At 44.2% G+C, this 13,161-nt stretch overlaps 1 protein-coding gene across 1 annotated transcript in view; it reads left to right on the top strand.

The window, feature by feature from the left end:
- CD109 (CD109 molecule) overlaps positions 1-13,161 on the top strand; it is a 465,421-nt gene that overhangs the window by 62,298 nt on the left and 389,962 nt on the right. Inside the window, exon 5 of the mRNA XM_073569324.1 lies at positions 8,671-8,796. Within this exon, the coding sequence (XP_073425425.1) occupies positions 8,671-8,796 (126 nt within the window). The remainder of the gene's footprint in view (positions 1-8,670; positions 8,797-13,161) is intronic.

Below are 13,161 nucleotides of genomic sequence, written 5' to 3'. Positions count from 1 at the left end.
CCAAAAGTGTCCACTGTCCACAAGTGTGTGCAGAAATTCAAAATCTCCCTTATCCTCTAGTCACTTTTGTCACAGCTGTGCCATCGAGCCTGTCACATAGCGCTCAGATATCAGTGGGCCTCACACAATCCAAAAGTGTCCACTGTCCACAAGTGTGTGCAGAAATTCAAAATCTCCCTTATCCTCTAGTCACTTTTGTCACAGCAGTGCCATCGAGCCTGTCACATAGCGCTCAGATATCAGTGGGCCTCACACAATCCAAAAGTGTCCACTGTCCACAAGTGTGTGCAGAAATTCAAAATCTCCCTTATCCTCTAGTCACTTTTGTCACAGCTGTGCCATCGAGCCTGTCACATAGCGCTCAGATATCAGTGGGCCTCACACAATCCAAAAGTGTCCACTGTCCACAAGTGTGTGCAGAAATTCAAAATCTCCCTTATCCTCTAGTCACTTTTGTCACAGCAGTGCCATCGAGCCTGTCACATAGCGCTCAGATATCAGTGGGCCTCACACAATCCAAAAGTGTCCACTGTCCACAAGTGTGTGCAGAAATTCAAAATCTCCCTTATCCTCTAGTCACTTTTGTCACAGCTGTGCCATCGAGCCTGTCACATAGCGCTCAGATATCAGTGGGCCTCACACAATCCAAAAGTGTCCACTGTCCACAAGTGTGTGCAGAAATTCAAAATCTCCCTTATCCCCTAGTCACTTTTGTCACAGCAGTGCCATCGAGCCTGTCACATAGCGCTCAGATATCAGTGGGCCTCACACAATCCAAAAGTGTCCAGTGTCCAAAAGTGTGTGCAGATATTCAAAATCTCCCTTATCCTCTAGTCACTTTTGTCACAGCAGTGCCATCGAGCCTGTCACATAGCGCTCAGATATCAGTGGGCCTCACACAATCCAAAAGTGTCCACTGTCCACAAGTGTGTGCAGAAATTCAAAATCTCCCTTATCCTCTAGTCACTTTTGTCACAGCTGTGCCATCGAGCCTGTCACATAGCGCTCAGATATCAGTGGGCCTCACACAATCCAAAAGTGTCCAGTGTCCAAAAGTGTGTGCAGATATTCAAAATCTCCCTTATCCTCTAGTCTCTTTTGTCACAGCAGTGCCATCGAGCCTGTCACATAGCGCTCAGATATCAGTGGGCCTCACACAATCCAAAAGTGTCCACTGTCCACAAGTGTGTGCAGAAATTCAAAATCTCCCTTATCCTCTAGTCAGTTTTGTCACAGCAGTGCCATCGAGCCTGTCACATAGCGCTCAGATATCAGTGGGCCTCACACAATCCAAAAGTGTCCAGTGTCCAAAAGTGTGTGCAGATATTCAAAATCTCCCTTATCCTCTAGTCACTTTTGTCACAGCTGTGCCATCGAGCCTGTCACTTAGCGCTCAGATATCAGTGGGCCTCACACAATCCAAAAGTGTCCAGTGTCCAAAAGTGTGTGCAGATATTCAAAATCTCCCTTATCCTCTAGTCACTTTTGTCACAGCAGTGCCATCGAGCCTGTCACATAGCGCTCAGATATCAGTGGTCCTCACACAATCCAAAAGTGTCCACTGTCCACAAGTGTGTGCAGAAATTCAAAATCTCCCTTATCCTCTAGTCACTTTTGTCACAGCTGTGCCATCGAGCCTGTCACATAGCGCTCAGATATCTGTGGGCCTCACACAATCCAAAAGTGTCCACTGTCCACAAGTGTGTGCAGAAATTCAAAATCTCCCTTATCCTCTAGTCACTTTTGTCACAGCAGTGCCATCGAGCCTGTCACATAGCGCTCAGATATCAGTGGGCCTCACACCATCCAAAAGTGTCCAGTGTCCAAAAGTGTGTGCAGATATTCAAAATCTCCCTTATCCTCTAGTCACTTTTGTCACAGCAGTGCCATCGAGCCTGTCACATAGCGCTCAGATATCAGTGGGCCTCACACAATCCAAAAGTGTCCACTGTCCACAAGTGTGTGCAGAAATTCAAAATCTCCCCTGTCCTATAGACACCTTGTACCTTGTTTTACATTACTATATAGTTTGTTGGATTTTGTCTACATTTCTACCAAAAATGAGGAAGGCTGGTGGAAGAGGCCGTGGAATTGGGTGGGGGTTGGCAGCTGGTAATGATGGTGTTGGTGGTGTATCTGATGGTAGTGGCAAGAGCAAAATAGGACCGAATGCATGAGGTGCTGACCCTGCGTCATCGTCTGGCTACATAAGGCCTCGAACGCTTAGTTTTCTAGGAGTTGGCAAACCGCTTTTAAAGCCAGAGCATCAGGAAAAAGTTTTGTCTTACATTGCAGACTCAGCCTCCAGCTCTATCGCCTCCTCTTCTTCAGTTGTAAAAAGTAAAAGCACTGAGTCGTCATTGGAGGCTCATGTTCATGAACCACACCTTTCCTTGTGTCCTTCACCCCAACCAAGATTGAAGGATGACGCAGGCCATACTACTGATTACTCCATGGAGCTGTTTTCACATACCATGCCTGGATTATCAAGTCAAATGGTGAATTACCCAGGCCAAGATGAATCTGACATGGAGTGCACTGATGCACAGCCGCTGATGGATGATTCTGCTGGTACATTCACTCAGAGCACTACATTGTCCTCGCAGTGTACAGAGCCAGATTCTGACCCTGATGAGACTCAGGTGCCCCTTCCCGCACACTATACCACCATACACGGTGACACAGAGGAAGGTGCACATGACATAGAAGAGGAGGTGATGGATGACCCAGTTGTTGACCCAGATTGGCATCCATTGGGGGAAGAGGGTGCTGCTTCCAATAGCTCAGATGAGGAGCATCCACAGCAGACATCGACATCGCAACAGCTGTTATCTGGCAGGCCCGGAGCACTCCAAAGACAGGTTCCAAACATCAAAAGAGTTGCTGGACAGCTTGTCCAGAGGGTCAAAAGATCACAGCGTGCTAGGCTGCAAAATGTCTGCCAAAGTAGGAAGAGTGCAGTGTGGCACTTTTTTGAACAAAATCCTCATGATCAGGCCAAGGTTATCTGTAAGAAGTGCGCAAAGACCTTTAGCCGAGGGAAAAATCTGAAAAATTTGAATACCAGTTGCATGCTTAGACATTTAACCAGCATGCACTTGCAAGCGTGGACACAACACCAAACCTCAAGTGCCACATGTGCAACTGATCACAACGAAGGTAGTCAGCAACGCTACATTGTTTCCCCCACTGTAAGCCCACCGGTTAGCACAGCAGCAAATGTTGAGGTGTCGTTGCAAGACCATAGCAGTCAGGGAATCCCACTGTTATATCAACGAAATACTGATTCTAGGCCATCAGAAAGAACACCAACTCCATCACCATCATGAACCCTCTCTCAGTCCGCCCTGTCCACCGCTACTTCCACCATATGCAGCTCTCAAGTCCAGCTCACCCTCCCAGACACTATGAGTAGGTCAAGAAAGTACTCAGTCTCTCATCCGCGCACACTGGGTTTGAACGCCCACATTGCCAAACTAATCTCGTTTGAGATGATGCCCTTTCGGTTGGTGGAAAGCACAGCTTTCCGCGAACTCATGGCCTATGCAGTACCATGCTATGACCTACCCAGTCGCCACTTCTTCTCTCGCAAAGCCATCCCAGCCCTCCACCATCATGTGAAAGACCGCATTGTCCATGCACTCAAGCAGTCAGAGAGCGGAAAGGTGCACCTCACAACTGATGCATGGTCCAGTCGGCATGGCCAGGGCCGTTACGTGTCCATCACTGCGCACTGGGTTAATGTGGTGGATGCAGGGTCCACAGGGGACAGCGGTGGTGGGACAGTGCTGCCTAGCCCACGGTATAGGAAACAGTTGGCTGTAGGCGTTCGACCATCCTCCTCCTCCACCTCCTCCAGAAGCGAAAGCTCGTCCACAGAGCGCAGTCGTACGAGCACTCCATCTGCAGCTGCCACTGTTGCACATGATGTGTCCCCCTATCGAGCAGCTAGTGGAAAGCATCAGCAGGCTGTGTTGCAGATGATGTGTTTGGGCGACAGACACACCGCCGAGGTGCTGGCCGAGTACTTGAAGCGACAAACTGAGTCATGGCTGGGCAGTGTACATCTTGAGGCAGGCAAGGTAGTTAGTGATAACGGCCGTAATTTTGTGGCAGCCATAGCCCTTTCAAAACTCAGCCACATACCTTGCTTGGCTCACATTTTGAACCTGGTGGTGCAGTGCTTCCTCAAAAATTATCCGGAGTTAACAGCCCTGCTCCAGAAGGTGCGAAGACTGTGCGCGCACATCCGCCGGTCACCTGTACACTCCGTTCGTATGCAGAAGCTGCAGCGATTGCTCCACCTTCCCAACCACCGCCTCATTATCGACATTGCAACAAGGTGGAACTCCACCCTGCACATGGTGGAGCGGCTGTGCAAGCAGAGGCAGGCCATAATGCATTTGTGGGAGGATACACGGCCAGGCACTTTGAGAGCAGACATGGAGTTGACAGGTGTGCAGTGGTCGAAGCTGAAAGACCTTTGTAAAGTCCTTCAGTGTTTTGAGGAATGCACACGGCTGGTAAGCGCAGACGACGCCATCCTAAGCATGAGCATCCCACTTATGCGTCTGCTCATGCAAACTTTGACGCACCTTAAGGAGCAGGCGTCTGCAGCCAATGTTGATGAGGAGGAAGAGGAGGAGGGAATCCTTGATGACATTCAGCCATTGTCTGCTCAGGGACCTCTCCTGGACGAGGTGGAGGAAGAAGAGGAGGAGGAGGCGGATGATGGGGATGATTACTTAGGGGAGGAGGATGCATCTCGTGGGGCAAGTGAAAATGTTGGCGTGGCAAGGTCTGGTACAGGGTTTGTGCGTGACTGGAGGGATGTGGATTTGCCAGAAAGTGCTCCTCCACCCAGCACTCGCAGTGCATCATTGACACCGGGAACATTGGCCCACATGTCAGATTATGCCTTGCGGATCCTAAAAAGGGACCCCCGCATTGGCAAAATGATGAACGATGACGACTACTGGTTGGCCAGCATCCTGGATCCACGCTATAAAGGCAAATTACAAAACATCATGCCACAGGAGAACCTTGACCTAATATTGGCTAATAAACAAGCAACTCTGGTAAATCGGTTGCTTGAGGCATTCCCAGAACACAGCAGCGGTGATGGTTCTCACACGAGCCGTACGGGCCGGGGGCAGCTTGGCAGAGGTGTTCGTGGTGCACACAGCAGAAGTGGCGTTGGAGACAGGGGTTTCATGACAATGTTGTGGACTGATTTTTCAAATACCGCTCACACAACTGGTAATACTGCATCGATGGAAAGTGACAGGAGACAGCAGTTGTCAACTATGGTAACAAACTACTTTTCCTCCCATATCGATGTTCTCCCACACAGGTCATTCCCCTTTGACTATTGGGCCGCTAAACTGGACACCTGGCCTGAATTGGCCCAATATGCCTTACAGGAGCTCGCTTGCCCAGCTGCAAGTGTGCTATCGGAAAGAGTCTTCAGTGCAGCTGGATCAATCCTGACAGAAAAAAGGACCCGTCTGTCAACCCAAAATGTGGATAATCTAACCTTCATTAAAATGAACCACGCATGGGTTTCCAAGGATTTTGTCCCACCTTCCCCTGATGACACATAGGGTGACAGAAAAATGGTTTGCTTTGGTCCACCTCTTCCTGGTACTTCACCTATTTCGCCTTTTGCATCAGCTGAATGTCCAACATCAACATATGCCACTTTCTAAAACTCCCTAACTGTGCTGCCTCCCCCCCCATGGCCGGGGTCACCACCTACCGCACGACACCGTGCGAGTGCCGTTGCCCTGGACAGGTGGGTAGGCCGACTCTTGGGCGCGGGCACTGGCACAGGGTCCCTCATAGTGCAATCAAGTGTCTCTGACGGTGGTGGTGCACACCCGCCGTCATTCACACCGCTGTACTATGAGGGGCCCAGTGCCAGTACCGATGCCCACGAGTGGGCCCTCCATGCTTGGGCAGGGCCCCAGCATTTGCAATCTTTACCTCTCCCTGCTCCTCCGCTGTGTAATCTGGGCCGTCAAATCCATACTGTGCCTGACACCGTCTGAGCCTGCCTCCTGAGACATATATTTTGAATGTGTACGCTATCCATACATGTTATCCAGGGATACGGTACCCTTTCTAACCTTTGTGCAATCACGTGCAATCCATACTGGGCCTAACACCGTCTGAGCCTGCCTCCTGAGACATATATTTTGAATGTGTACGCTATCTATACATGTTATCCAGGGATACGGTACCCTTTCTAACCTTTGTGCAATCACGTGCAATCCATACTGGGCCTAACACCGTCTGAGCCTGCCTCATGCTGTATAGACATATATTTTGAATGTGTACGCTATCCATACATGTTATCCAGGGATACGGTACCCTTTCTAACCTTTGTGCAATCACGTGCAATCCATACTGGGCCTAACACCGTCTGAGCCTGCCTCATGCTGTATAGACATATATTTTGAATGTGTACGCTATCCATACATGTTATCCGGGGATACGGTACCCTTTCTAACCTTTGTGCAATCACGTGCAATCCATACTGGGCCTAACACCGTCTGAGCCTGCCTCCTGAGACATATATTTTGAATGTGTACGCTATCCATACATGTTATCTGGGGATACGGTACCCTTTCTCACCTTTGTGCAATCACGTGTAATCCATACTGGGCGTGAGAACGGCTGGCGAGCTGTTAAGCAAGCTACAGCACCTGTCCAGTCAAGTACAGGGATTCCCTAGCGAGGAGACTTATTTGATTGTTTTCAATGTTGGGACAGCAATTTTTGGGGAGCACTATACTCTGGAGAATGATAGATGGGGCCCACCATACACTGGAACATTCCAAAGGTGGACATCAGACACTGGAGCAGCATTTACAGGGCCCATTATACACTAGAGCATTAGAAATGGTGCCCATTATGTTTGGAGCATTATTTGGGCCCATAAGACAGTGGAGCTTCATCCATGGGGACCAACATATTCTGTAGCATTATGTGGAGCTCATCATATACTGTTTCAAACATTATATGGGACCAATGATTCTGTATGGAGAAATAGATGGGCCTCGTCATGAGATGTAAAAAGTGAGGTATTTTTCATTGTACTATACCGCTATTTCTCTGCCGTATCGGAGCATGATGAGTTGTGGTATGTGTTAAAGGGGCGCTCTTTCGCCCAGGGCACATGAAAACCTGCAGCCAGCCTTCCCCCCCCACAAATTTAGCCAAATAACCCCCATTTTTCAGTGCGTAACTTGTATTATGAAGTTAATTAAGGTTGACAAGCTTAAGTAAGAAGAATTGATGCTTTTGGCATTCAAATGGGCACTGTAGGTGTGTTTCCTGTCCTCCTCTCACTGCCGACTTTTATTCCCCATTGACTTACATTGGGTTTCGTGTTTCGTGACGACCCCGACTTTTCCCTATAATCGGACGATCTTGCTCGACCCGACTTTTGGAAAAGTCGGGTTTCACAAAACGAAACGCGACCCTAAAAAACCAAAAGTCGCTCAACTCTAGTGATGACTAAGTTGCCTTGTTTATGTAATCTATTTGCACAGATTTTCCTCCTCTGTTTTAGAAATCAACAAACTATCTGGGCTAAACAATGTATAATTAGCATATTAGTAAACCTCACTATTGATCAAGGATAAGAGCACACTATGTTATATCAAACATCAGCTTAGAAGTCAATATTCCAGGCTTACAGAAGCAAAAGTCTGTTTTCTTGACCCACTAGAAATCAACACTTAAATCCAAAAGCCAACATACAGATAAAAAGTAAATTCTTCTTGGTTTGCTAAACATAGTCATCTGGGTAATTAAGATATAATCTGGTTTCTCCACACCCTTCTATGCCTCCAGCAACCCTATCAGTGAGATGTAAGTGGTGGGTATTATGGAAAATATGCTACCTCTGACATCGATACTTTCAGGTTTAGTCAGTGTTCTCTAAAGATCAGTCTCCCTGATCACAAATGAATGAGAGGGATTATTTTTGGATTTTTCAAATTAAAAAAAAAAAGACATGTAAAGTCTTTCAGTGTTATTAAAGCAGCTGCTTGTTACTAATGGGGTACGACTGTTCATATCCAAACTTTACTAAAGCTGTGATAAAAAGCATAAGGTTCAAACATATATGGTTCTTACTCATGGTTAAAGATATGGGCATACAGATGCATCACACCACACCACATTTGACCTAGCTAAACTATTAATATGGGCATAAACAGTAGGCTATAGAATGCTGAAAACAGTCGTATCTGTATGTTTCATATCAGATGTTTTGTTGTTGAGAAATCATCTTTTATCATTTTATATAAATGACCTGTTCCAGGCTCTGGGGTGTCTGGTGTTTGGAGATAAATGACCCAGAGCTTATTTTACAAGAAGGAGGCGCTCCCAGTGTGAGACAAGTAACCAACACACAACAGGAGAAATTAAATTTGTCTTCTTGCAAACACAATTTTTGCTTGTCTCTGAGAATCTGAAATGGTTTTTTTTCATCAGTCTATAATCTATATGCCCTTATTAATAATTTAGATAGGTCAAATGTGGTGACTATTTCAAGCAATAGTGCTGAATGTAAGTCAGAGGCATGTTGTGACCTAGCCTAGCCTATAGTAACCACTCATTGTTTATCATATTCATCTCTCTAATATATTTTTCTTCAAGGATCCACGTGGAAATCTAATTGAGCAATGGCTTGAAGAAAACGCTGAGTTAGGAGTTGTGTCAAATATTTTCCAACTAAGTGATAATCCACCACTTGGAGATTGGTCAATAAAAGTAAAATTGCATGTGAGTATACTATTTGATCAGTGTTAGCAATTTTGTGACCATGATAAAATTGTTTGCCAGTTGTAAGGTATTAGATAGATTATTGTACCGTTTTTGTTCCCATTCACATTATTTTATTTGCTGTATTGGTTTAGGGGAAATCCAGTCAACACTTGGGTGCCTTCTGATATGTCATATGTCCAAGTTTACAAAATCAAATTCATGAGATCTGTGATTGTAAACAAATTCTGATTTCTAGAATGAAGGGGGTCTGTGAAGAGCCTAAATACATGTTGGCTAGGCACAGAGATTACCTACTTACTTCTGACACAGCATTATAAAGAATGCTCCGATGAAATCAATTGTAGTTTTCTAATAGTTTTATCTGTTTTCAGAACATTTATGTTTGCCAGATGATTAGACTCTTAGTTCCTGAGGAGGCGAAAAGTGATGTCATTTACTTGATAGACGCAGATAGGTAGACAATAATTGGGGTAAATAGGGTTATTATGTAAGGGATGGTTGACTGTTGCTTTGCCCCTTTATCATTAAGGGTCACTAAATCCCATAATTATTCTTAGAGTGGTTCTTCCCAGGCCTACACAGTAAACAGCTTTATTAACCCCTTCTTGATTAACTACCTTGGATGCATTCATACGTCCAGGTTGATAAGTACTTGCCGACATTAGACATATGATAGTCCTTGTGATTTTGTGCACACCACCACTCACTGCCACTATGAATTCAATTTAACCCCCTAAATACTGTGATCAATATCAATCACATGCATCTAGAAAGCAGGCAGAAGGAGGGGGCTCCCTCTACCCTATTATCAACACCCCCAAGACATCATCATTAGGGGCTGATCATTGCCATGGTGACCGATGTCGTCATGACGACATCAGGATCCCCAGAGCGAGCAAGTGCATGGTGTGACAAACTTGTATGTCAGTACAGCTCTGACAGTTTATAAAGCATAGCAATGCTTCATGCATTAGTATGCTTTATAGGTGATCAGAGTGAAAAAAAGTGAAAGTCCCATAAAGGGACTAAGTAAAAAAAAAGTTAAAAAAAAATTGTAACATAATTTAAAAAAAAATCAAGAAAAAATAAAAATATTTTGTACCAGAAACCAATATTTTTATGAGAAAAAAATAGTACACATATTTGTTATCGTTGTGTCTGGAATGACCCAACCTATAAAACTTTCTCACTAGTTTAACCTTCTGGGCAACACAGTGGCTCAGTGGATAGCACTGCAGCGCTGGAGTCCTGGGTTCGTATCCCACCAAGGACAACATCTGCAAGGAGTTTTTATATTCTCCCCGTATTTGCGTGGGTTTCCTCCGGGTACTCCAGCTTCCTCACACATTCCAAAGTCATACTGATACTGAATTTAGATTGTAGGGACAGTGATGATAATGAAACTGTAAAGCGCTGCGGAACATGTTAGCGCTATATAAAGATTATTATTTATTATTATTCAGTGAATAACGTAAAAAAAAAAAACTAGGCAAAGAGCAATGCTTTATCATACCGCTGAACAAAAGGTGTAATAAAAAATAAAAAAGATGAATGTAAATATAAAGATGGTATCTGAAAATGTCATCTTGTCCTGCAAGAAACAAGACGCCATAAAGTTCCATCAGTAGAAACAGTTAAGAGGTATAGCTCTTAGAATAAAGCAATGCAAAAATAATTATTTCATAAAATAGTTTTTTGTGTAAAAGCACAAAAAACATAAAAAAAGGTATAAATGTGGTATCATTGTAACCGTACTCACCCAAAGAATAAAGCGGCTCTATCAATTTTAATACATGCGAATCGGCATTGAAAAAAACAACAATTCTTGAATTGCTGTTTTTTCTTCATTTTCTATTCCAATCTTTGGGAGGTAGAATGTTCAAAAATGTCATGTGACTGAAAATAGTATCAATAAAAATGTCAACTCATCCCGAAAAACAAAACAGCCCTCATATGACTCTGTTGGCAGAAATATGGAAAAATTATAGCTCAGAAAATATGGCAATGCGCAATAAAAAGCATCTTTTAGTGTGTGACAGCAGCCAAACATTAAAAAAATATATAAATCTGGTATCACTGTAATCACACCAACCCAAAGAATAAAGTAATCTAATCACTTATACCGCATAAGGAACTGCGTAAAAGATAAATCCAATTCTTCACCTGCTATTGATTTTTTCATTCTGCCTCCCAAAGATCGCAGTAAGGCTTGACACAAGTTTATCCTGCACTTTATACTGAGCGCTTACATTGGGGTTTCCATGTAAATTTCAGAAATATGTGATTCAGACGGAACACTAGACAGAAGATTCCCTATAATGAAGATGGAGGCACTGTGGACTGTTTGGCCTTTGATCTAATGGTGTCAATCTTTTTAGGAGTGCATTAAAGCGTGGTCCACCACAGTTTTGTGCAGTTCTGAAAAGGACAATGCTAAACAGAGGCCAGACGGAGTCCAGAGTAACTCTTCTGCCTCATTATAGTGAATGGATTTCTCGGGGGTTTCATCTAAATTACATCACTCGAAGATTTAGATGGAAACCCCAAAGAAAGTGCTCATCATACAGCACAAGATAAATGTGATCCCAAACGTTATGTAACATGTTCCCAATAAAGCTTCAACTCAATCCACAAAAAAATCAAGCCCCCAAACAGGTCTGTCATCTGTTAGCGGTAGTACAAAGGCCATGGAAAAGCGAAATGGCTCCTTGCCCCCAAAAGAAATTCGGCAAACTCTGCATTCTGAAATCCAAATGCCTCCTAGCCTTCTGAGCTGCAGTGTACCTAAACTACATTTAGTGCTCACATGTTTGGCATTTCTGTAGCGATGAAAGCCCACCTAATTTACATGTGTGTGTCTCCAGAAGCATGAGCTGAGCACTACCATGCAATGAGCAATACAATATACTGAACACTACAATGGTATTTTCCAATTTTCACTCAGCAACATCCACTGCTGCTTGTTTCTGGAAAACACCCATGGAGTCAAGATAATGACTTAACCTGTGGATAAATTCCCAAAGGCATATAATTTCCCAAATGGGGTCACTTGAGGGGGATTCTGCTATTCTAGCACTTAGGGGCTCTGAATATGGAGTCTGGAAACTATTCTAGGAAAATCTGCCCTCCAGGAGGCAAATAGCACTCTTTCCCTATCGGGTCTCGCCATATGGCTATGCAGTACTGTACAGCCACATCCACATATAGAGTATTTCTACATGCAGCAAAAATTGTGGGTCAAATCTTTGTACTTTTGTACCAATTTCCCAGTGTGAAAATGTAAAACCTGGGGCTAAAATGAAATTTTGGTGGTAAAAATGTAAATATTTTTTCTTAAATGCCCAATGGTATAAAATTTTGTGACACACATGTGGTGTCAATATGATCACAGCACCCCTAGATAAATTCATTAAGAGGTGTTGTTTGTAAGATGGGGCCACTTATGGGAGATTCTGCTGTTCTGGCATCTCAGGGGCTCTTCCAATATTGTATTTCACACTCAAACCATTTGTCACACTGTGACTGTACATGCTAGGGAAAGGGGCCCTGCACTGCCCCTAGGGCTGTGGCCTTAAGGATCCTTGCTCCCAAAAGGTACCTCTGATCGTGAGGAGGTTTGGGCCACATGCCTTACTGTTCTACTGATGTCCCTTAAGCTGTCCAATTCCCCTCCCCCAGGAAGCCTGGGACAGAAATGCTAGGGTATAAACACATAAGACAAACAGGATAACAAAAACAACTAACATACGAAACATTCACCAATGATAGAGAGGTATACAGGGAAGGGTATGATTGTACAAACTAAATTGGAATAGGACAGTGAGGAAAGTATGTACCCCATAAACAACATACAACAATCTCCAACAGCAAAAACGATTTCCAACTCAGCACAGCAACTCCAGGGAACCAGGAAGTAAATTTTCACTGGCAAGGAAGAGCAGGTCTGGCTATATTTTCTAGAGAGAGGTTAGCAGCAGCTTTGAGATGGAGCTTCATGTTTCCAACCAGCATAAAAAGGGTTGTTAACCTCTTCAGCACCAAAGGAAACTAAATCCATTTATTATGAGACACGAAACACACAGGCTAAATGGAAGACCTGCAATTCAGACTACATGCTGATATTCTAGCCCTCAATCTCACAGGAGGATGTAACACACTTGTGATACCAGTCCAGCAAAATGTGAACTCCAATAAGGCACTTCTTCCCTTTTGAGCTTTGCAATGTGCCTTAAAAGTAGTATTGGTGTACTCAGGAGAAATTGTACAGCAAATTTTGGGGTCCATTTTCTCCTGCTATCCATGTAAAAATGAAAAAAAATTGGGACTAAAGCAAAATTTTTTTGGAAAAATATTTTTTTTTTA

Source organism: Dendrobates tinctorius, unplaced genomic scaffold, assembly GCF_039654945.1.
Source record: "Dendrobates tinctorius isolate UK_male_01 unplaced genomic scaffold, ASM3965494v1 ptg000024l, whole genome shotgun sequence".
NCBI lineage: Eukaryota > Metazoa > Chordata > Amphibia > Anura > Dendrobatidae > Dendrobates > Dendrobates tinctorius.
This window is presented reverse-complemented; position numbering and strand designations above follow the sequence as displayed.